The sequence below is a fragment of the Mucor mucedo genome (assembly GCF_025094135.1).
Source record: "Mucor mucedo strain NRRL 3635 chromosome Unknown EV154scaffold_1, whole genome shotgun sequence".
NCBI classification, from domain to species: Eukaryota; Fungi; Mucoromycota; class Mucoromycetes; order Mucorales; family Mucoraceae; genus Mucor; species Mucor mucedo.
In genome coordinates this window covers 597,190-620,593 of record NW_026252285.1, presented here as the reverse complement: position 1 = coordinate 620,593, position 23,404 = coordinate 597,190, and the positions used below count along the sequence as shown (strand labels likewise).

Genomic DNA, 23,404 nt, shown 5'->3' with positions numbered 1-23,404 from the left:
CCTCGCATGATAGAGCATCTTCTCAGGATTGTCGATATTTTGATTAATTTTACTGTAGCAGTTTGAGATAAGGTCACTGACAATCAATCAGGCCTGTCCTAAAAAAAAAGAAACTCCATAGTCATCCAAGACGAATGATGATAAATGGTGTTTAGCAGTCTTGAAATAATTAACTTCTTAAATTTATATCTGTCTCAATACTCTGATTGCTTTATTTTCCTCTTTTCACGACATTATGTTTATCAATATAAAATTTGTACCAGATGGGTTCTTATGCCGTTTGGAAGTCGACCCTTATTACACGGCATTCAGTATCAGGGAAAAAATTGAAACACTATGTTTTGTATCTCGTAACAATCAAACACTTGTATACGAATCCGTTATTTTAAAGGACAACGATTTTCTTGAAGACCATGATATTGAAGAGTACAGCATGCTCAGTTTAATTACAGAAGGGCCTGGCTTAAAATCATATAAAATACAAGTTATAACACCTCGAAAAATTGAATTGATGGTTAAAACTTTTTACCGCGTCGAATATATAAAATTAATGTTGATGGCAAAAACTGGTATTCCTGTCTATTCGCAACGTCTAACATTTAAAGGTTTCACTTTGAAAGATGAAAATGAGTTGTGTTATCACAAAATTTTTCACGATTCTACAATACACTTGATGATTGGAATTCGTATAAGCTAGGTGTTGATAATTACAATATGACTATTAAAAGAAAAATTGTTTCTCAAAAATAATAAAGGTATCGATGGCATTTATATACGATTACTCTGTCAAATGTTCGTTCTGTGTCTGTTCATCCCATACAAACAGACGTCACTATAAGACAGCTTTAAGCTGCTATACATAAAGCTTTTTAAGCAATAGTGATAGTGCATTATAAATCTTTTAACTAGTTATGATGATAGATTAGGGGTAGTTCCTTTTACAAATGATTAACATATTCCTTGTGTTAGTTGATTGTTTTAAAATTCAAGGATTCCATTACCACGGTAATCTCATGATCTAAATTAAAAAAAAAGCATTAGAAGAGAATATTTACGAGCATATTGAACATTTTTACTGCAGAAAAGATCAATTAACAAGATTTACAAAAATTATCTACATTAAAAAGAAGCATCTTCCAGTAACTAAAAAAAGTTTATCGTAGGTACTTAGATTTAAGAAGCCCCTCGTCTGTTGTCATAAAAGGGTGTCAATTCCGTTCTTGAAATATTTTGTCAAATTCATGCGTAAATTGAAAGTTTTACTGATCGAGATTAAAAATCCTGCGTTACATCCCCCTCAGCCCGCCGGATGAACTAAAAGGAGATTTAACAGTCACATTTGACTGGCTTCTTGCAGTTTTTAAAAATTCGATTTTTTCCCCCTTTTTACAAGAAACTACAATGAATATAAATATAAGGATAGTTCCCGACGGATTTTTATGCAAGCTGGCAGTTGACCCTTGTTACACGGTTCTCAGTATCAAGAAAAAGGTCGAAAGCTTTTATGGTGTACCTCGCGACAAACAAATACTCGTATATGAATCCGCTATTTTAAACGACAACGATTTTCTTGAGGACTACGATATTCAAGAAGATAACACTATCCGCCTAGTTGCAGAAGGATTAGGATCACAATTCCTTAAAATAGAAATCGTAACGATGACTGGTGCTATCATTGAAATGCAGGTCAAATCTTTTTACCTAGTCGAGGATCTAAAATTGATGCTGATGGCAAAATCAGGTATTCCTCCCCACCAACAACGTCTAATATATGCGGGTCGACAAATGGAGGACGAAAGAAATCTAGCATCTTATAGAATTGATACCGGTAGTACCATTCAATTGGTACTTAGACTGGGCGGTAGTTAATTCATAAAGTGTTTATGGCCTCAAACGACGGCTTTGATAAATTCAAATAGCAGACTTAATAAATAATGATAAAGTGGCGGTTTTGAAATTAACAAATGACTGATCTTTCTTGACTTAAATAATGTAACACAATCAACAAAATGCACTTTCTAATTGAATATTGTTGAGGTGTAAAAGTTACAGACGATAGTAATGAAACCATAGGTTACATCCATGAAGAAAACGAATTTAGTTCTAAAAAACTCCAGCAATTCGACGAATCACAGTGAATCGAGATCAAACATTAGTAAATGATTTATATAACTACTTATGTGCCTAGATAGCTACATCATTAAACTTTAATTTGTGCTCCTGACTTTTATGATAAGTGCTGCTTGGACCACTGACATGTTGGGAGGGCTTGCCTCCCGTAAGCCTTATATAATAATGGGGTCAATGACACCTGTCGCAAGGAAGTGGGGGATCAGAATTGGTGTAACTAATCCTTTGTAAGACGCCATCATGGCTCTCAAATTTGTAGGCATTCCATTGTATTTTGAAATGCAGCCTATTACGGTGTTAATCTGAGAAATGGATATTACAATTTTTCAAGCACTTACAGAGAGATCTAAACGTAGTTTAATAGAAGGTAAAAGCTCAGTGCCATTTTCACAGAACTTATTCGGTATCTCTACTATACGTTCTTTATAGATCACAAACAAGTCTTTTTCATGAAAGGACATGAACAACGGTCCGAGAGCCGTGCCTTAGATATAAAACATCTACTACGGTACAGCATTTTAAAAAGCACCCAGTTGCCATCCTTCTTTTTTTAAAAAAAATGAAAAAAGGGAAAGGGATTGAAAGAAAAGAAAATGAAGGTAGAGTATATAATTATTCTTCAAGGCAGCCTAATTATGTTGACGGCATAAGGTAAGGTGTGACAGGATCTAGTTCACAGACCACAAAAGACTTGGTAGAAACTCAGAAATCATTATTAGATAACTCAAGTAATGACGATTTTCAACCTGTCGCTTCAACTGTGATTAGAAAGAGAAGAAGTATGCTTCACAATTGATAATATTGATACAGTAATCCAAAAAAAGCCTTACATAATAGTAAAAGAGGTAATGAAAACCTGCATCTACAAAAGAATCGTAGTAAGGGAAAATAGAAGGAAGAAATTACAAGCAATGTGCAAAATCATTAATATATCAGTGATAATGCTGACTTTCTCACCCCAATAAATCCCAATTACAAAGAGTCAAGCAGGTTTGAGCTAAAAAGTTTCGTCAGCAAAGGTTTCTTTGTCGAAGTTTTCCTGGCTCTTGTTGATAAGAAAATTCGTGATGGTTCTTATCATGAGAAATCTAGACTTAGAGGTTCTGTAAAAATTTACAAACAGCTAATAGCAAATCACAAGAATGAAAATTGTGTACATGTCAAGTACACTCCTCCCAAACTTACCAATGCTCAGCAGATTGCATTATATGAATGTGCGAAAATTGAAACTGCGTATTTTAACAACATTAGAAAACATATCTCTAATAAACTTAATATGTTCTTGAACCATCTTTGCGGGGAAAAAAAGTAAAGTCAGCTGGTTTGAAAGAAAAGTTGGAAGCTGAAGGTCATAATAAGGAAACCATTAAACTCAGGTTACGCGAAGAGATTTTTATACCGTGCAACAAGATCAAACTCGCAAACTCTAAACAAGAAGTTCTTGATGTAGACATATTAGATGATAAGTCTAAAGCGGTCCTTAAAGCCTTATTATCAATGTATGGTGATGATTACAAATTTCAAAAAAAATTTCGATTTACTATGGTGTACAAGCTCATCCTGAGAACCATTTCAAAGCTTTTTACAAACTTTAAGAGCTATGCGAGACAGAAAAGCTGTAGGAGTTTACATGTTTTCCTATCAGAACTACATTTATACCTTCGTACATGACAATAGATGCCAAAATAGCAAATTATCAGGTTTTGAAAAACAAAAAGCCAGTCAAGGACAAATCTGAAACTTGGACTCAAGTGGTTAATTTAAAGAAAAAAGCTTTTAAAAACGGAGGCCATAACAAGTCTTTACGTTTTGAAACCACAATTGAAACTGATGGTGTTGGCGTGTCTATTATAAAGCAAAACACTACTACAGATAGAAAAATACCCAACAGCAAAACAGTTACAATAAAACAAGCAGGGACTAAGAAGGATAATGATTTTGTAGCCAGTCCTATAGAAAAACTAGATTAGGCTTATTTAAAGAAAACAATTGGCAGATGCGTATTAATTGATCCTGGCCGTAGAGATCTATTGTATTGCATGAAAGAAACGAGTACTATCGAAAATAAACAGATCCTTATATTTACTAAGAACAACAGAACACAACTTTCCAGGCATTTCATATCATTGAGAAAGCAGAATCAACCATTGGTAATGAAAGAAGCCGAAGCAAACCTTTCTAAAAGCGAATCGGTCTCTGTCATCGCAAAAAGTTTATACAATATATTAAAACTGGAGCATCAGTAAAAGACACTTGGTATAACTATTATGCTAATGGAGCAATAAAATCCTTTCAAGCATTTTATCCTGCTTCTGAATTTGACTTCAAACTCGATCAGAAATGTAATCTGTATTATGGAAGTTGGTTTATTACACGGATCCTAGATTTCCCCCCAAAAACGGCAATACTACTCAACAGATAATTCACTTATAAATCCTCAAATGTTTCTGACCGACCGTTATCTTACTTTCCAACAAGGCACTTACGAAAGTGGCTCTTTCCAACAAAGGTAAGAGAAAAAGTGAAAAAGAGAGAGAGAGAGAGAGAGAGAGAGAGAGAGAGAGAAAGTGAGATAAGGGGGCAGAAACTGATGGTTTTTTTTTTTTACATAAGGCCTTCACTTTAGAAGGATCTCCTAACGATGAAAGCACCTGGATAGTTCTTCCTCCTACCATTACTGAAGAAGAGGCTGGTTACGAGGTTAGATTTGAGGATAGCATTCGTCCCAAGCACGTGACTGACCGTGCCAACCTCCACTCTCATGAGATTGAGAGTCCCGTCTCTGGTCAACAAGAAGTTTCTTGTTTCGATGATGATGACTCTACTGACGAAAACGATGTTTGGAGAGTTGAGCAATACGATCAAGATGACGAGCAATATGACGATGTAAGTTCACTCATATCTCCAATGCATTTAAATATATATATTGAAATCTTCTATATAGTTCTGGTGTGCTAACCAACCCGTCATTCTTCGCCATGTTGCTACTGGTAAGCTCCTCCACTCCCATGAGATTTCTTTGGCTGATGGCGAGAACGAAGTGACTGCTTTCGAAGGTCTCGATGACAACGACAAGTGGGCCGTTTCTTTTGATTAAAATTGTATGATACCTATTCCCCACACATACACATTTAAATAAACCACTTTTTTTTTCTGTTTTAGTACTACGCTAAATGACCGTACTAGCTTTATCCCAATAATGGGATGATTTTTGAGCACAAACCGATAAATTTTTCACCGAAGTACTAACACGCTCTTTTGTCCCAGCACGCGATACTTTGGTCAGAAGGGACTGTCTAATAAATTCTTAAAAATGACTTTGTGTAAAAAAGAAAACTTCTCCCTGTTTAACTTAATTTCGACTAGTCATCATGTTGCTTAATTTAATACTTAAACCTGATTTGTATAAATTCCAAATCACTGTAGACGAATTTTATACGGGACTTAGTGCTAAGAAAAGGATCGAACAGTTATACGGTATTTTTTGTTTATCTCAGACTCTCGAACATCGTTACGGCCCGTGGAGAGATAATGAATTTCTTGACAAACGCATCAAAGAAGGCGACAGTATAGATCTGATGGTGGATCCTGTTCATTCGCAAAGTATTAAAATATACTGCAAATCAGATAATAGGTTAGAACGGCTAACTGTCTACATTAACCCCACTAACACTGTGGGTCAACTGAAAGCTAGTTTATCGCCTACCCTAGGCATTCCTACAGAGAACCAAACTATTAAATACAATGAAGAAACACTCGAAAACTACAAAACATTATCCGAATATAACATAGCACCTTTAAGTTTAATACAAGTGAACTACACCCACAACAAGTGAAGGTATATTTTTTTTTCTCGTGCACCCTATAATAAAAGATCGATGAACCAGCCGTATCATTGTTGTACATTTGTGTGTGTGTTCATAGATATGTGTTTTATTACGAATTTAATCATGTGAGTTACAACATAGCGTTGATAAGGATAGCGGGATATCTTGAAATGCATCACGTTCGGTAGATATTGTCAGGGCGGTTCCTTCTGACTCTCCACACATCGCATATATTACAGTAGTCGCGCTATAAACATATTTTGGCTATTGGGGTTATTTATTAAAAACCTGTGATATTTCTCCTATTGAAACCACTTAACCACTATAGATAGGATGTATTAGTATTTTATATATAATGATGTAGCTTTCCATCCTTTTATCGCACAACCATTATAATTGTGTGTAAAGGATCTGCCAGATTTACTTCTACAGTTACTTGCAGATAACATAAATACTCTGAATGTATGGAAGGTAATGCTCTACTACGGATCAGCTACAGTAATTGAATGGCACATTAGACACAATGAAAGTCAGATAAAACAAGAGTATATTATTGTACTCATTATTAAAAGCGATGTTTAAACGGTCAAATATCGGCTATAGTTAATATTATATTTAATATTGCATAAATGCATTGCGATACTGTTTAATTTAATTTTCTTTTACTTTACACAATCAACAATTATGCAATTAAGAATAACGATTATGAATAAAAGCAGTGATTTCCAACTGGATGTTTATTCCTCTGAAAAAGTTGCTAGTCTTAAAATGAGGATTGAACAGATTCAAAATATTCTGTTGGAAAACCAAACCTTAGTCTACAACAGTACTGTCATGAAAAATAGTACTCTTATTTCGCACTATGATATCAAGAGTAACACCTGTATCTATTTGATAGAGGGATCTGGATCTGAAGCTTTCAGAGTAGACTGTAAAAAGCCTGATGGTGAGATCGTAGAATTGAAAGTTGACCCGTATACCACCATTTACGACATCAAGTTAATGATTGAGGCTCTGGATAAAGCAGATCCTTGTCACCAATGTATCACATACAGAGGAAAGACCCTTGAAGATTCAAGTACTGTCTCAAATTGTAGTATTTATCCTGATTGTATTTTAACAATGAGCTACTTCAAATCGGAAGTTGATTTATATTCTCGTTCTGTTTTATAACCACTTTTAAATAAAATAAAGGGTTTTGTATATTATTTTTCGTTCGTATTATGTCTTAAATCCGTATATCAATTTACAAAAATATTTAACACCAACTGACAGGCCCTTTCATTTGTATATTACAGCACTTATGACATCTTCCAAAGAGCGTCAATAATTGGGATGGGAACGATTCCAGGCAAGCAATTTTATTGTACTAAATAAAAACATAATGTGACACATGTTGTTATCTATCAGGTGCTATAGGGAAGTAATTTCGTTAGTATAGCGCCTGGTTGATTGTTTCCTTAATTATTTGACCTGATTTTTTTAACCCATTCTGTTAGAGCTGTACTTTCATTCCTTCCTCCTATAATATCTATTGCTTAGTAGAATGAAAATTTACATTTTACCTTTATTACGAGAACGAGAGATTTTTCAAATAAATGTCAGTCCCGTTTACAACGCTCTATATCTTAAAATGAAAATAGAACTTGAACATGGACTATGCTATAAGAACCAGACGCTTATCTATAACTCCATTGAAATGGATGAAACCAAACCCTTCTCAAGCTATAAAATGCAAGAAAATGATAGAATATACTTGGTAGAGGATACAAACACCCAATTCGTTGATGAAAGTTTTGAGTTGACTATCAAAGATCTGACACCCAAAACTTATAAAGTCATGGTTCACCCAAAGGATAAAGTTTTCATCCTAAAATTAAAGTTACAAGCTTGCTCCGGGTATTTTCACGGCCTTCAGTGTCTTTTGTGGATGGGCGATCAGCTCGAAGATTCAAGATCCATTGGAAATCTTAATTTAAATTCATCTTCGATACTTAGCTTAGTGCCAAGACAGCTTATTAATACGTAAATGCCTCCTAAATTTATCAGACGTCTAAAACAAATTTCTATATTCTCTGCAAAATCATAATAAAATATAATTAAAGCATAATATAACTTGAGACATTTTTCTATTGCAGCAGTTTGCCAATATTGGAATCAACCATTAAATTCAAATTACTTTAAAGATTTATGCTAGGATTGCTAAGTGCTCTACGCCCCATCTCTCGAGGAAAATGTTGATAGGGGAGGGGGGAGATGGGATGGAAAGTTTAATCCATGATATGTCACAATAAATTACAATGAAAACTACCAATGTTATATTGAATCTGATAGATAATGATCCATGTCTGCAATTGTGTCTATCAATAATAAATCAAATTTTTTAATAAGGATGAGGTAATTAAAGGCTTTGTTGACTAAATTAGACTTTTTTGTAACAGATGAATTGTTTATTTATAATCATAATCCCAGATCTTACTATTGGGTCCAAAACTATCGCACTAACCATTGTTGTATTTTTCATTTTTATCTCAAAATAGTCAATATTGTATTTCATAATATTAAGATTTAAATTGACAATGAATGCGTTGCTTTTCACAATTTTGGCAATGAAGATTACATATTGGAGATAAACTAAGATTTTAAAAAAGATATTGGAAACAGAAAAGAATGTTTTTAGCTACTGTCATTGCATTCAAGTATAAATATGTAATATACGAGAGCTTTCTGTGATAAGCTAGAATAAATTTATACACAATGCAAACAACGTTGAACATTCTTTTATATACGAACAGAGTAGCTTTCAATATCACCATTGATCCGTCCATGGAGACTATTCCAAACATTTAAAAAAAGGGTCGAACATGAATATGATGCTCTCTATGAACGCTACAGCATTTGCTATTAATCGTAGTGATGCTACACAACTGTTCGTTAATTCAAGAGTGTGGTATTTAAGATGGTGATGTGGTACATGTGGAATCTACTTACAAATCGTTTGGATACTTTAGAATCTATCCTTAAGTTCGAATAAGATTATTACCAAGGTTATCGTCGAAAGTTTCAACACGTTATAAAATGCCTTACTATGTCATGACTCGAATATTAAGTCACTATCTGAAGATATACCACTTTTGGTATTTATGTGAAGCAAGTTTATTTGTGTGTCCATTACTATCGTTGAATCAAACCAGCCACCTTGTCCCCTACTTGGTTATCGTATTCTCGTCGATCTCTCCAAAGAATTTTATGTGTAATTTTAAGCTTGTATCATAGTTTCGTTATCCTTATATTGCCGTCCCATTGCTTGACTGTTATTTCTGAATAAATAATGTAGGATCGAAGACGGCACCAAGCTAGTTTTTTATTGGATCTACTTGTCAAACAAACAAACAAAAATATGCAATGACATAAAATATTGGCTTGAAATAGAAAAAGATGTTTGTGCCACAGAATTTGGAAATCCATGTTGTAAACCCATGGGGAAGATCGACAATTTTTAAATGTATCAAAATGAAGAGGACAAAGTTAAAAGTTTTTAAATTATTTTATGGATTTTTATTTTGTTTTTTGTTTTTTATAAAAAATGCAAAGAGGGGGATATAAAGGTATGATAAAGGGTTTTGATTTTTTTTTTAGACAAACAAAAACATTGTTTTACAACAATGTTTTGGATAAACGATTTGACATACCATCAAATTTTTTTTCTCAAGGGATTGCAAGTAGTGAAAAAAAAATTGATTAGTAAGAAGACCATAGGAGCGGTAGTACCATAGTAAGGGTTCGGATAGTAAGAAAGAGAAGAAGACAAGCTTTTTTTTACAAAGCTCTCCCAAAAAGAAACATCAACAGCGCCAAATTCAACAGTTGTCCAATCAAAAGTTTAACACCATCAAGAGTACGCGAATAATAAAATCCAGTGAATAATGTCGCAGAAACTACACTGATAAAATCAGTATATCCATAATATGCCCCTGAGCTGGCGCTGTTGGACGAATCTTTAGGCTTACTATCAAAAGATAATACCTTTATGGATCTACATACTCGACCATGATCCATCGGATCTGGTGATTTTTTAGATTGGACACTAAACCAGGAGTACCAACTGCTACATTCAATATGTTCATGATGAAGTATAGAGCTGTGATATTTTGGAATTTCGAGAGGTGAGCGAATTGACAGAATAGTCAACGGGATAGATATGAGGGAGGTCATATACAGATGGGGGTAAAAAAAATGGAGGGTTAGTATTTTTTTTGGGGTTTTTGTTTTTATAAAGAAAAAGAAAAGAAAAAAAAACTCAAAGAAGGGCCTGTATTTATATACATATGGACGTTGCACAATAAGTGATAGTCAAACATTTACCCACAGATAAGGTTTATGTCTTTACGCCATTACTTGGCACAACCTTTCAAGCTAAAATCTATTTCAATGGCATCCTTGCTTTATTACTGCGGTGAAAGGTTAAGCTTAACATTACCGATCGGAAATGACATGCCCTGGTAGAAATGACTCATTTTAAAGTTCGTTGTAAAAAGGAATTGAAATAAGGTTAGTGTACACATTGATGCAAAAAAGGGCATGTACTGCTATCCGCAAATACCTAAATATTACAGCGCTCTCTTGGCAAAACTACTGAAAAAGATTCGGCTGCTACATCTCCAGCCATATTTTGAAGAAACATAACAAGGGCAACATTTTTAGTATGAGTTTCTAAAATAGATTCCGGGCTATATCGTACTTCAATAATTTTTTTATATAGAAAGTACCACATTATGGTAACAACTATTATTCTAATTTCTTCATTGTGTTACATCGTTTTCATCAAGCCTAGAATGTAAAATGATTATCACAGCCAAGGGCTTTTGCGTGTATACACGCTGTTTCATATTGATTAAAATTTAGCCAACGCTTCAAATCGATACTAGAGAGTATAAAACAACCAAAGTCATATAATGTCTTCTTTGATAATAAGATGGCTTGAGGTTATACATGTAATAATAGTTGTCATACGATACCAGCATAGCAACCACGGTTGCTATGCAATTTTTTTTAGATACTTTATGTACACAGACAAATATTTGTGTTAGTCGACCCAATAATAGATTCGTGTGAACCGTGATGAAATTGTTGGATAGACTTGATGCAGTGTAACAAGAGGCTTTGCTTTTTCTTTTTTCTTTTTTTATAGTTCCAACGGCGTCTTAAATTGTTCCGTTCCTGGAAACGAGCTAAACAGCAATTACTTGATCTTTTGCTTATTACTTTCGTTGATGGAGGTTATTATCAACCTAAACAAGAGAGCGACACACTCTCTGTAGGATTATGGGTATGAAAATTTCAAATCATGATGAAATAAGCAAAGTGACATCATTGTTGTGGATCTACCACCCTGATACATGTATTACGTTAAATCAAGGTGCGCTTTTAATAATAGAATGGCGGGAGTAACTTACTCGCCACAAATTTAATATAAAAGGATGCGGGGGAATAAACAAATGAATTTTTTACTTCTTTTTTTAAAAAAAATGTATACAATTATAGACTTGTGTTTTTGAAAGGATACCGTATTAGTACAGATTGTGTGTTGAACGTTGATAGGTGTCAATGTCATTAGCCATGTGGTGGGTTTAAAGAAGTAACCGTTCACGATAAAAATAGATTTTTAAATTCTAATCTGGGTCGACAGGCGTTGCGATTTTTTTTTCTTGTCTTGCTGATCCGTAATTGTGTGAGCAGGTCGACATCAAGATATATACAATATAAACGATTACTATGACTATCGTACTAAAGTCAAATTATGCCCAGTCAAATATAATTGCCGTGATCAAAAATTCGTTTTGTCGAAGCGGGAGATTCTCGCCGAGATTGAGAGGGGAAAGTTCTGTGATCAACAACGCCTTTGTTTAGAGACACATTGTAAATATTTCTACCGTCCTCTTTTTTCTTTTCTTTTGTGGCGTAAAAGTATTGCGTTGCTCATTGGAATAGTTTGTATGTTTCATTGTTCTCGCTGATGTATCCAGGGCTTATACGGAAATAATCCCCATGAGATTGATAAAGGGACAATGGAAGTTCTAGCATCATCAAGCTTCTTTCTATACAGCAGTAATTTATACCACGGATCAATTTAACTCTTTTACATTTTTTTTTCACTCAGTTATCATTGTTTTCTTTTATTTTCTTCTCCAACCATCATGCAAGTAACTGTACGAGCTCACTTAGTCAACACGGAGACCCATCTCCTCAATCTGTACGTAAACCCACATTCTGAAACCGTCCTTCAAGTCAAACGCAAGGTGGAGAAGGAAGTTGGCATCCTGTATGAAAACCAGCGCATCACATTTAATTCAGTCGAGCTGAAAAATTGGCAATTGTTGACATACTGTGGCGTTAAGGACGGCCACGAGTTAAGGATGGAAGAATCGGGAAAATCAGCCACGAGTTTCAGAGTGTATCTTCATAACATGGATGGCAATTGTATTAAAGTCGTGGCGGAAAGACACGATACTGTGTACGATTTAAAAGAAAAATTGCAAGCGATTGAAGGCAGTTGGTCTAATAAGCAACGATTAGAATTTGAAGGAAAAGTACTTGAAGAAGAATATAAAACTTTAGCTGATTGTCATATCCGCACAGGATCTGAACTCACCATGATGCTGATAAAATAAATACCATCTGTGATTGTAAACTTGTGTATTTAGGAGCTAATAAGAGGAAATTTTTTGATTATTTGAGATTATTATTCAAGTTTATCAACACCTTAATAAATAGGAAGGACGCGTTGACAAAGTACAAAAAAATAAATCTGTTTTAATACCTGATAAACATCTGATCTCTTGATTTTAGGGGTTTCCATCAGTGAATTTACTTCGTTTTTGATCACATACACTAATGATTTTGGGTAGCCGGTCTGCCCTATTCTTTAACTTGTTGTACCCATTTCCCTCGTCCCGCTAGTAGTATTGTACAAACAATGACTACTAAATTAATGTTTTACAATGACAAGTTTGACACCTGATTTTTTATTCCAGCAAGAGACAATAGGTGAATAACGTATTGTCTATTTTAATATGTTTTTGCTAAACTATGCCAAACTCTATTTGAGATTGTCGTAGACATCGATCGGTTCTTAAATACTAACAGGAGACCTAAGTCGTCAGTTGGAGTAATCCGACGAGAGAATTTCTCAACGTGCTTACCGTTTTTTCAATAAGTGAAATAAATACTCTAATCACGTTTATTGATCTATCGCTTTTATAGTAGTATCAACAGTAGATTTTTAGCTCGAATGTGAGCAGAGGTTTGTAGACTCTCGTTGTTCACTAAAAAAATCTAACGAAACATATTTTTTTTCTTTTTTTTTTTTGCAAAGAGGGTAAGGATTATTTAGTACTACGATCGATGAAATAACTTTGGTATAGTTTCGGTAATGCATGCAATGCAACTTTTACATGGTTATTACTAATGGCTTACTGTGTGACCACGATGGCACTGCCGAATCAAGAAATAACGATAGTTTCACGCCATGCTCTTGTTAAGTCGTCAGTTGACTGTTGAAATAAGAGTTCTGTAAAGTTCTGTATAAAATTAGACTACTGATACCCCAAAAGATAAAGGAACAAGCAGCTTTACTCTCTCCTTTTTTAAATAGGATTAAATATTCACCGTTTTTTTCTCTTAATAATTAAAAAACTTGATAAACCAAGTGCGACCTGTTTAACGTATTTTCAGTTTCAAATAGCGATTTTTTTCAAGCAGAAAAGTAATACTAGAAATCGCAACGGTGCAGGATACGCATCTGTGATACTCATGAAGGATAATTTGAGCTTGCTTTGACATTAAAAGTGCAGTTATTTTAATCTCTATCTCAGGTCAATACTCAGTTGCAAGCCTGATTTTTTCGGTAGGACAGATAAGACTTCAAAATATCATAGGATAAATGGGACGAGTTGTTGACCTTTATGTGAAACGTACTTTTAGATGTTCATGTAGAAAAGAGGGAGGAGAGAAAAGCCAGAATAGATGCGTAGGATTAAAACTCAAATTGTGAAGCATAATATTATCGAAATCCGGCCATTACTCACACTAATTATTAGCCTATGATACCTCTCGGTATCAATAGTATCTGTACTTGTTTGTGCAACTTTTAATTTATACTTGCATTTACGTAATATTTTGGGCTTCGTAACGATCAACATATAGTCTCGGAAGCTAGCGCAGCCAGCAGTTCCGACACCACAGTGGTGTAGTATGGGGCCTTCCGGTGTCCTTCCTCTTTGAAATGTCTCTTTCAGCAGCTTGAAAGATATCGGGTATTGCACTTGCAACTATTCGTATTATCTATGGGAGTATGGAATCTTATTCGGCGTATGAGTTTCACTGTAAGCCGAAGGATTTTGGCCATTAGTAATATGGCCCCGTTGAAAAACTATAAAAAAGATAATGCTATTGCGAATTAAGAACAGCTTATTTTTAGACGTCATATTTATGGTAGATGTGATAAATCCAGAAAATAAGGAAAGAGGCAGAATACAACATACATAAAACCAGTCAGGGTAGTAATATCAAACCACAAAACAAAATGACCACACTATTCGGAAAGTATGGCAGATTACTAACGGAAAGGGATGAAAAGATCAAAATAACATGGTTGCATTTTTCATGTATCAACAGGTGATTTATTTTCATTTGACATGAGCAACGGGCGGGTCTAGTATCGAGTACGACAATAATATAAGGTTTCCCTTGATGTGGAAGGGAAGGGGGAAAAGTAATTCATATCGTCCAGTAATATGTAGTCCTATTATGTTTTGTTTTATCAGCTAATACATACATTTACTTTGGTGTGACCACTGAATACATACGTGTTGATGCACTCTTATTGTCAATCATTGAATTAACTTACTTAGTAAAACGTAATGCATGATTTTATAACAATATTGACACATTGTTTAGATATGTGTATGCTAAAGTAATGCGTAATCTCAGTATTTAAAGGAAGTAAGTGTCATGTAATAATGGAGGAGCAGCTGTCAATATGCAGCATTGCGTATATGTATACGCATAAAAGTAGGAGTCTGGCGTGACAGGCGTATTACGCCTTCCAAGATGAATAATAATTGATAAATAAGAAGTAAACGTGGAGACTCCAGAGTGATGCTGGTACATGAAAGACGATATCCTCAAGTGGTTGGGCGGTAATAGATTTTTCCCGTTTCCCCGTTATGTATTGTGAGATTATTAAAAATAGAATGATGCATCATTTTTTAATTGTATATCTGTGGAAACCTGTCAGAAGGTTTGTTTTCTTTTTGGCTTTTTTTCCCCCTTTCTTTTTATATATATTTCTGTAACTAAATAGAAAAGGTTTTCTTTGTTTGTTCAATGTTACGTGTCGATCTTTTTTTTAAAGAGGGTGTTTTTACCCAAAAATCAACGTGCATCTTGTTACCAAGGTCTTGTTTCCAACAATTAAAAAAAAAATGTGTGAGTGTGTAGTGAATAAGGTTTTGTTTGTTTTTGTTTAGAAAGAACGATGCAAAAAGAAGGAGGTTTATTAAGGAGTTGAGATCAAAGTTGGTTTTTGACAATGGGTGGCCAACCTTATTAAAATAAGGAGAAACAAATTTAAGAAAAATAAAAAAAAAAAAAAAAAAAAAAAAAAACCATGTGATACACCCCTTGAACTTGTTTATTATTTTAAAATGACCAAAATAAAATAAAATAAGAAAGATTTCTTTATAAAAATGAAGTCAGATTTAGGGTTTCTTCCCAAGCTTTACGTTTTTTCTTGTCTACTTTATTACGAAGGATCAGTTTTATTCTCAGTTTTATTTTATGTCCATTCGTTTCTAATCCTTGACTTTTACTTAAACAATAAGAAGAATACACAACAGATGGCTCCATATCAATATGGTGCTAACGGAGACTTCCTTTTAGGTCTCAACGCTGTACGCGAAAGATGCTATAAAGTCCAAGAAGCCGCCAATAAGAACAGATTACACCATTTTGACGTTGATCCCTCTAAACTAGACGATATGGTCCAATTCGTGACTCTCATCATCAAACGTGATTACGACACCCCTTCAGATATACCCGTCTATGGTCGATGGCGTCACTTTGATATCGGCAACAAGTTACGTCTCAACATCCTCATGAAAACGTGGTCTTCCCAGGGTATTACCTCACTCGAACAAACAAAAAGACTCATTGATATTCTTGTCGTCGCCTGTCTTATGGACATGAAACCCTGCCAGAATTACGTCTACAGAGAGCAATCCACCGGAAGACTCTTGAAAAGAAAAGACGGCATTGCCGTTGCTCTTCTCGACATGTTTGTCGCAGGTGCTTTTTCTACTGATCCATCTCAGCCTTATCGAGTAGACTGTAAGTATCACAACAACAAACAATGTGTAACTATACCATAAAAATAATATTAATAAAAATAAACCTGTTTATTATAGCTGAGGCATTGATGGATTTGTCCCTGGAAACACTGAAAAACGGCCTTCAGTTTAACGAGCAGAATACGTTTGTCGGTATAGAAGAACGTCACGAATTATTAAATCACCTTGGTTACGCGCTAAAGACACGACAAGACTATTTCGGCAGAGAGACACACCGACCGGGCAACATGATGGGTAAGGAATAGCATAGTTTGAGATAAATATATATTAACACGCACTATATTGTCAGACTACCTTTTGAGCCACCCAAGCACGATAAAGACGAAAAAGGGCCCACTTATCAGCATTGAAACGATCTGGCCAGTAGTACAAGAAATGGGAGAAATTTGGTCGGCAGAAGAAGGCATTGGTGGTACAGCAGGACTTGGCGATGTCTGGCCTTGTAAAGCAATTTTGGGTGACGATAATATGGTACCGTTCCATAAGCTATCACAATGGCTAATTTACTCTATTATTGAGCCCATGGAAAAGTTATTGGGAGCGACTATTGAAGGTTCTGATCTATTAACGCCACTGCCTGATTACTGCAACGGCGGATTCTTGATTGATACGGGTTTTCTGACGTTGAAACAAGCAGATATGGATCGTGGTATCAAAAACTATCATGCAAACTCTTTATTACCGTACCAGCCTAAAGTGGAAGTGGCCCCGATGTTTGATATATCGGACCCCGTCATCACTGAATGGCGTGCTTTAACTGTTGCTTATTTGGATCTTGTGGCTGAACGTGTTCGCCAATCCTTCCGTCTTAGCAAAAAACTACTCTCGCTCTCTCAACTCATTCAAGGTGGTTCCTGGAGTGCTGGTAGAGAATTAGCAGAGATCTCAAGACCTAATACTCATGAACCTCCTATTGTTATCAAAAATGACAAACGTGTCATTTACTAATTTCTTTATAATAATAATAATAATAAAATAATATATTTTTTTTTAAAAAAAAAGAGAAAAATGTATGCAAGAACATGGTGTTGTGAGTGGGGGGGGGGGATAATAAGAAAAGAATGATTGTACAATGTGAAGAATAGGCTTAGACACGGTCTAAACACTTTACAAAGGCATCTACATCGTAATCTGTTAATGGATATTGACTTTGACTACAGACAGCCTTCTTCTTGAGTTCACTACATAAAGAATCCAAGTCGAAATCTGGGCAAGATGCTTGTAATTCTTGATGTACTTGGTAAATGTATTTTCCTTCTTGTTGTCCCTTTTTTAATTTCTCTACCAAGAGCTTTTTCTTGTCATCAGGACACATAAAACGACGTGTGGCAGGAGTTTCAGGTAATCCGAATTGTGAGTTGAAAGAGAATTGGTTGTTATTGAAGCCAAATAATTCATTATTACCACCAAATAGACTGGTCAAGTCTTCATTGGCAAACAAGAAATCGTCATTGGGAGGCACACGATAGTCTTGGAATAGGTCATCTTTACCGTGAAACAAATCACCAGTGTAAGCATCACCTGTAACAGCCAGGAAATCCAGATTATCTGGCTGTTGTTGTTGTTGCTGATGTATTAAACCAAATTGCATGGGCTCGTTTGCTGAAAAGACATCATTGACAGGTGTATCTGCACTGTTTGAATCTTCTTCATTAGATAAGGGTGAGTGTTGTGCATCTTCTCCGCTGTAACTATTTCCGCTACTCATGCTGCTACCGCTGGTTGTTGTTGTATGATAAGGCTCCATTGCCGCCGCCACTGCTGCTGCTGAAGCAGTATTAGTAGTTTCATGCTCGTCTTTTACACCAGCAGTAACTGGGAACTCAAATGTGAATTGAGCACCCTTTAATGCATAATTTTCTTGTTGTAATTCTTGCAACTTCTTTTTTAATTCTTCGTTTTCTTGTACCAGATCTTGGTCTTTTGTTGCATTAATGGCTTCCAGCTCATCAATACGAGCTTGTAATTCTGCTACATGTTTTTCTTTACGGTCTCGAAATGCACGTTGAGCTGCTCTGTTTTGTGCTTTTCGTTTTTGTTTAGGGTCCAGCGAAGATTCCTGTGATTTTTAGTTTAGTTTTTTTGATGGTTACACCCTCCTCTTACTCTCCGCACACTTTACCGCTGTTTGTGACTTATCCAATGGTTTGCGACCTGCACGTTTGGGCGCAGTCGTTGTTTGTTCATCTACAGTGTGTGTGAATATCTATCTATAGCTATTTTTATTTTTATTTTTTATTTTACCCTTTTCTAACTCTCGCTTGGCTGAAAGAGATAAAAAGGTTAGACTCTAATTTTTTTTTTTTATTATATCTGTATAAATTATATTGTACCGTGCAAGAGGGTTGCTTCGTCTTCAGTTGTATCTTGCTCATCTTCTGGTTTTATGTGCTGATGGCTTGCAATAGCTGCATTGAGCAAGTCAAGAGCAGAGTCATTTAAATTCAATTCGAGTATTTCAGCAGGTGTCATGAGTGAAGTCATTTTGAAATTATAGGGAAAAAGGGAAGAAAAGGGAAAGAAAAAAAAATGTTGCTGAATAATCCAATGAGAGAAGGAAAAAGAGTGTTTCCACGCACACTCACACACACACACAACCAACTAGCAGTCCCAACGGCCTTAATTGGCTCGTTTCCAACCCATGTTGTCATATTTTCTTTTTTACACTTTTTTTTTATTTTTTAAAATCATGGTTAAATTTTATCAGCATGTGTTTAATTATGAGTATGTCTATTTCTTTCTATATATTTACGGAAAAGCCCCTTTATTAACCCACCTTTTCCTTTCGACAGCTACCAGTGGCAGAATGTAACTCTTGCCTTTTGGTTGAGATATCCTAACCCGTTTGCTTCACATGGTAAATAATCAGTTGGGGACCAATATGAAATGCGTAGATTCACTTACCTGTTTTCTTTTTTTTCTAGTTCTCTCGGTCGATGTATTGGATCGTTACGTCGATGAGCAAGGTGTGTTAAAGACAACAAGACTCGTTTTAAAGAAGGGAAAAGTCCCCAAATGGTTCCCACAAAACGTAACTAAAGAGAAAAAGACGCTAACAAACAACTGATACTAACAAGTGCATGTAAAAAATAGTTGTTAAAGAACTCTGAAGCGTTTGTGATTGAAGAGTCCGAAGTGAATCCCAAGACGGGCACGATGATCACTCGTACCAAGAACCTGAATCATGTCCGTGTTATGCAGGTAGAAGAAACACAAATCTTTCAGCAATTGGACAACAACCGTACTTCGTGTAAAACAGAAGCTCGTATTGTCTCCAAGTTTGGCTGGGGAATGACTGGTCGCATTGAAGGTTTCGGTCAAAGCACATTCATCGCCAATGCCGCCAAAGCTCGTAAGGGCATGCAACATATCTTGCAAGCTATTCGTGAGAAGCAGTCTCCCTTCCACACTCCAGCCTAATTATTCTTCTTTGCTCACTCTTCTTTGTACATATCCCCATCTAAAAAAAAATAAAAATTCCCCCCACACACAAACACACCAACAACACACAACACACTCACACCAAACACAATTTATCCGATACCCGAATTTTTTTAAAGTCACACAAGATGCAGATTTGTTTTAACATGTGCTTTTATTTTTTTTCCATCATTGTACAGCGGGTAAGTTTACTTTACAACCTGGCCGAAAGTCCGCTCTCTTAACGTCACTCGGAAATTGTTTATTGTTTTTCATTAAAATCTGTCTCATAAAAAAAAAAAGATTGTTTCAACCTGTTGAGTCTTTTTTTCCATTGTAATGATACTTTGTATCACCATTGCTATTAAAATTAATGGGGAAAATGACAGTTTACAGACACCGCTCTGCAAAGAAAAAAACGCTAATAAGTAATGTTATTGTTGTACTGAATCAATTGAGTACTTGTGGTTCACTACCGCCAGTGTCTTGCTTAATTAATCATAATATCGATTTAATGGCGTAAATCACATGTTTTTTATCCTGGAATACGATTACCTCCTGATGTAAACTAGTTATTTAACCATATTTTAAATCAACCGCAGTTTGGTAAATAAAAAAATAAAAAAAACCAGTCGTCATATATGCAAAGAGAAAAAAAGTCTGAATGGGTTACAGTTGATTAAATAAGATTAGATAAAGTCCATATAAATACGTCATTTTTTGGGCTGCATGATCCTCATAACATTCGCTCCACTATAGGTACCTGTTACTTCTGATTTACTGATACCCATAAGCCTGTCAATACAAGGCGGCTTTTTGACCCTTATAAATACTGATTTTTGATGATATTGTTTTTATTATTATACACATTTTTTATTAAATAATGTCAAACTAGTATATGAAAACATACTGGACGTCTCTATATGTTTTTTGTTGTTGCTGTTACTAACCACTGTACGGCGGTGGCAAAAAGCTATCAGTACTATCATAATCGACTAGACTGTTGTCGTTCCCATAATTATTATTATGATTGGTTTCTAATTTGTATTCTTCGTCATCATTCACTCGGCTTTCTGGCGAAGGTTTCTCTATCGTCCAAAGATGTCCGTACAAAACCGAAAGTAAGATAGATATAAACAGGGGAAATTCAGAAAGGCAAAAGAAGATAGCCAGACGGGCATAACCATAAAGGGCATCAATATTCGCAACCAAGAAGAAAATTTCTGAAATTATGTACATAGAGGCGTACACAAGTAATGTGATATTGGCTCTTCCCTCTAATATTTCCCAAAAGATTGCAAGATATAGTATAAAGACGCCAATAAAGCCGCTATGTCCACGAATCACAAATTCAACTAATCCGTAAACAAGAGGATCAGCTAGAATATACACAAGGCTCACAATGACTAAAAGTATAACATAAAAAAATCCTAAATAAGCTAGCCATGGAATTCGTTTTCTCCCTATCTGTTTAGACATGCGTAAAAAGGCAACCAATCCAGGTAATGGCGCAAAAGAGGGCCGCAAAAAGTCGAATGCACGTACGACAGGAGTATTTACAGCTCCAGAGTAATGTCTGGATGCTATATTTTGTGATAAGACAGCATTCAAAATAGCCCACACCAATTCGAATATAGCAGGCATAAGAGCAGCGTATAGAACTGATGATCTGTGTACTGAGCTCTTGGTGATGTAAATCGCTATTACAATTATCAAAAGAGACCATAGGATGAGAGGCCCTACGAACCAATAGCCATAGAGATACATCATTATAAGCGAATCGAAGACGAAAAAATAAAATAAAAGGCTGGGAAAAGAAGAAGTAGAATAGGATAGGAAAATGCTTTTTTTGAACATTTGTAATATGTGTCTTTTATAAAAGTAGTTTAATTTATCACCAACGGGTATAAAGAAGGTCTATGTTACTTAGCCACCTTACTGTAGCACAATATAGTCTTTGGTACTATGGTACGACTAGTTTTCGACTAGCAGAAAATTTATTTATAAAATAAACTGTAACTGATTAAGCATATGATCGAATGTCTCCACGTCCATCAAAGTATGACCCGAGTATGATATTACATTTATAAACTATATTAGGTAGAGAAAAACTCGGTATGCTGAACTCGGATAAAAAATATTCTTATTTCCATCATCCAAATACATACTCTAGTTTAACATTAAATACTGCTTTTTTAAAACATTTTGCATTTGATATACATATTTGATATAAAATAAGCGTGTATTTTTATGGGAAACAGGTCTTTATACTAAATAAGTTTTGGTTTGAATGTAATTTAATGTGTGCGTGTGTGTGTGTTTTACAATCTTATTCTGTCATTGATTACATAACAAAACAGCTGTCTGTAGAATTATCCTCGCTTATATCTTCAAATTTGTCCTCGTCAGCGTCAGTGTCTCCTTCGTCCTTATCTTTGCGTTCTAAAGGTGTATAATTTGTCCAAAAAGGACCAAAAAAAACTGCAAGCAAGAGAGACAAAGTCATTGTAAATTCAACAAAGATCAGTTGGATAACATACTGATCGATTGCCTTTAAAAAATAAACAAGATATAAGACCACTTTAAATGTTTCTGACAATATAAGCAGGATGCTGTAAGCAATCAGGCTGATATTTGCTGCTCCATGTAATGTATTTCGATGCATCAGGATCAAAACCACAAAGACAATAGCAAATCCAAGCTGTCCGCAATACACAAAGTCATATGTACTATCTTTAAAAGTACTTCCCCGTTTATGTATCAGCAAAACCACAAAGCTAGCAACCATCAAGACAACAATCCACAGACACCCCAAGTAAGCAATACATACACCAGCTTTGTTACCCCTTTTTCTCGACATGAGTAGGTAGGCAATCAGTCCGGGCGCAGGCCCAAATGATCGACTGATAATGTCAAAAATAGTCCTGCAAGTGTTTATTTTGGAAAATATACTAGCATATTCCGTATCTATTAAGGCATTCATGATTTGACACAGTAATCCAAATATAACAGGGATAAAAGTAGCACGAATTACAAGCAATTTGTAGAATGGCTTCTTGATAAAGCAAAATACAGCAGCATTTATTGTTACAATAGACCATAAAATAAGTGGTGCTACAAATGAATAATCAAGACTGGCCATTATGAAAAGAAAATATAAACGGAAGAACGATTTACTTGAACTGAAAAATATAATATAGTTGTATTTATTTCAAGCATAATTTAGTCTCTCCTCAGCCTGCTTACAGTAATACAATTGATTTTTTAGCGTGTCGATTGTACAACGCTATACAATTATAGTCGCAAATTTATTTTTAAATCGAACTGTGAAAACTATCATGTGGGCATAGGAGCAGACAAAGTTTTTTTTTTTTTTTGTCATGTTTATTAAATTTAATTTTTATTTTAAGAAAATAAGTACAAATAAGTGTTTATTTATATACAGATACAGGTATGGGTATACGGGGTAGAAATTAATTGAACCTGGCACACAAAAACTCGTCAAGTCGCATACTGATTAGTCTTATACAATGAAAAACTAGCTAAATAGAATTATGGTTTGCAATGAGTTACGGACTTTGCTGCACTCAAAGTTTTCCAGCGTTAAATTTTGAGAAC

At 35.1% G+C, this 23,404-nt stretch overlaps 12 protein-coding genes across 12 annotated transcripts; 8 read left to right on the top strand and 4 right to left on the bottom strand.

The window, feature by feature from the left end:
• Positions 1-235: 235 nt before the first annotated feature.
• On the top strand, positions 236-1,965 carry EV154DRAFT_454831 (ubiquitin-related domain-containing protein; the record flags this gene model as incomplete). The annotated part of the gene is made up of 2 exons (XM_051597322.1): positions 236-686; positions 1,394-1,965. The coding sequence occupies 2 exons, from the start codon at positions 236-238 to the stop codon at positions 1,867-1,869; spliced, it is 927 nt and encodes a 308-aa protein (XP_051463785.1). The 3' UTR covers positions 1,870-1,965.
• Positions 1,966-3,627: 1,662 nt separating this feature from the next.
• Positions 3,628-4,552, top strand: EV154DRAFT_535317 (uncharacterized protein; the record flags this gene model as incomplete). Its single annotated transcript, XM_051604064.1, has 4 exons — positions 3,628-3,675; positions 3,753-4,070; positions 4,101-4,322; positions 4,343-4,552. The coding sequence occupies 4 exons, from the start codon at positions 3,628-3,630 to the stop codon at positions 4,550-4,552; spliced, it is 798 nt and encodes a 265-aa protein (XP_051463784.1).
• A 28-nt stretch (positions 4,553-4,580) lies between these two features.
• Positions 4,581-5,304, top strand: EV154DRAFT_489815 (MIR motif-containing protein; the record flags this gene model as incomplete). Its single annotated transcript, XM_051599346.1, has 3 exons — positions 4,581-4,637; positions 4,741-5,016; positions 5,075-5,304. Coding segments are annotated over 3 exons (486 nt in total), but the record flags the coding sequence as incomplete, so codon positions are not given.
• A 118-nt stretch (positions 5,305-5,422) lies between these two features.
• EV154DRAFT_489814 (uncharacterized protein) lies at positions 5,423-6,025 on the top strand. Its single transcript, XM_051599345.1, has one exon. It carries the CDS (start codon positions 5,502-5,504, stop codon positions 5,964-5,966), a length of 465 nt encoding a protein of 154 aa, XP_051463782.1. The 5' UTR covers positions 5,423-5,501; the 3' UTR covers positions 5,967-6,025.
• Positions 6,026-6,641: 616 nt separating this feature from the next.
• On the top strand, positions 6,642-8,035 carry EV154DRAFT_573189 (uncharacterized protein; the record flags this gene model as incomplete). Its single annotated transcript, XM_051606381.1, has 2 exons — positions 6,642-7,035; positions 7,601-8,035. The coding sequence occupies 2 exons, from the start codon at positions 6,642-6,644 to the stop codon at positions 7,984-7,986; spliced, it is 780 nt and encodes a 259-aa protein (XP_051463781.1). The 3' UTR covers positions 7,987-8,035.
• Positions 8,036-9,487: 1,452 nt separating this feature from the next.
• Positions 9,488-10,227, bottom strand: EV154DRAFT_546768 (uncharacterized protein). The gene has a single exon (XM_051604711.1). The coding sequence runs from the start codon at positions 10,170-10,172 to the stop codon at positions 9,777-9,779; it is 396 nt and encodes a 131-aa protein (XP_051463780.1). The 5' UTR covers positions 10,173-10,227; the 3' UTR covers positions 9,488-9,776.
• Positions 10,228-11,864: 1,637 nt separating this feature from the next.
• Positions 11,865-12,918, top strand: EV154DRAFT_4409 (uncharacterized protein). The gene has a single exon (XM_051596941.1). The coding sequence runs from the start codon at positions 12,155-12,157 to the stop codon at positions 12,626-12,628; it is 474 nt and encodes a 157-aa protein (XP_051463779.1). The 5' UTR covers positions 11,865-12,154; the 3' UTR covers positions 12,629-12,918.
• A 2,938-nt stretch (positions 12,919-15,856) lies between these two features.
• EV154DRAFT_535315 (uncharacterized protein) lies at positions 15,857-17,314 on the top strand (the record flags this gene model as incomplete). The annotated part of the gene is made up of 3 exons (XM_051604063.1): positions 15,857-16,346; positions 16,424-16,600; positions 16,656-17,314. 3 exons carry the CDS (start codon positions 15,857-15,859, stop codon positions 17,312-17,314), a joined length of 1,326 nt encoding a protein of 441 aa, XP_051463778.1.
• A 139-nt stretch (positions 17,315-17,453) lies between these two features.
• Positions 17,454-18,850, bottom strand: EV154DRAFT_557672 (uncharacterized protein; the record flags this gene model as incomplete). The annotated part of the gene is made up of 4 exons (XM_051605447.1): positions 17,454-18,425; positions 18,489-18,553; positions 18,611-18,631; positions 18,700-18,850. 4 exons carry the CDS (start codon positions 18,848-18,850, stop codon positions 17,454-17,456), a joined length of 1,209 nt encoding a protein of 402 aa, XP_051463777.1.
• Positions 18,851-19,055: 205 nt separating this feature from the next.
• EV154DRAFT_410032 (PRELI-like family-domain-containing protein) lies at positions 19,056-19,786 on the top strand (the record flags this gene model as incomplete). Its single annotated transcript, XM_051595379.1, has 4 exons — positions 19,056-19,090; positions 19,159-19,223; positions 19,291-19,397; positions 19,460-19,786. The coding sequence occupies 4 exons, from the start codon at positions 19,056-19,058 to the stop codon at positions 19,784-19,786; spliced, it is 534 nt and encodes a 177-aa protein (XP_051463776.1).
• Positions 19,787-20,637: 851 nt separating this feature from the next.
• On the bottom strand, positions 20,638-21,615 carry EV154DRAFT_489803 (uncharacterized protein). The gene has a single exon (XM_051599344.1). The coding sequence runs from the start codon at positions 21,554-21,556 to the stop codon at positions 20,732-20,734; it is 825 nt and encodes a 274-aa protein (XP_051463775.1). The 5' UTR covers positions 21,557-21,615; the 3' UTR covers positions 20,638-20,731.
• Positions 21,616-22,044: 429 nt separating this feature from the next.
• EV154DRAFT_489802 (uncharacterized protein) lies at positions 22,045-22,952 on the bottom strand. Its single transcript, XM_051599343.1, has one exon. It carries the CDS (start codon positions 22,926-22,928, stop codon positions 22,131-22,133), a length of 798 nt encoding a protein of 265 aa, XP_051463774.1. The 5' UTR covers positions 22,929-22,952; the 3' UTR covers positions 22,045-22,130.
• Between the last annotated feature and the right edge of the window lie 452 nt (positions 22,953-23,404).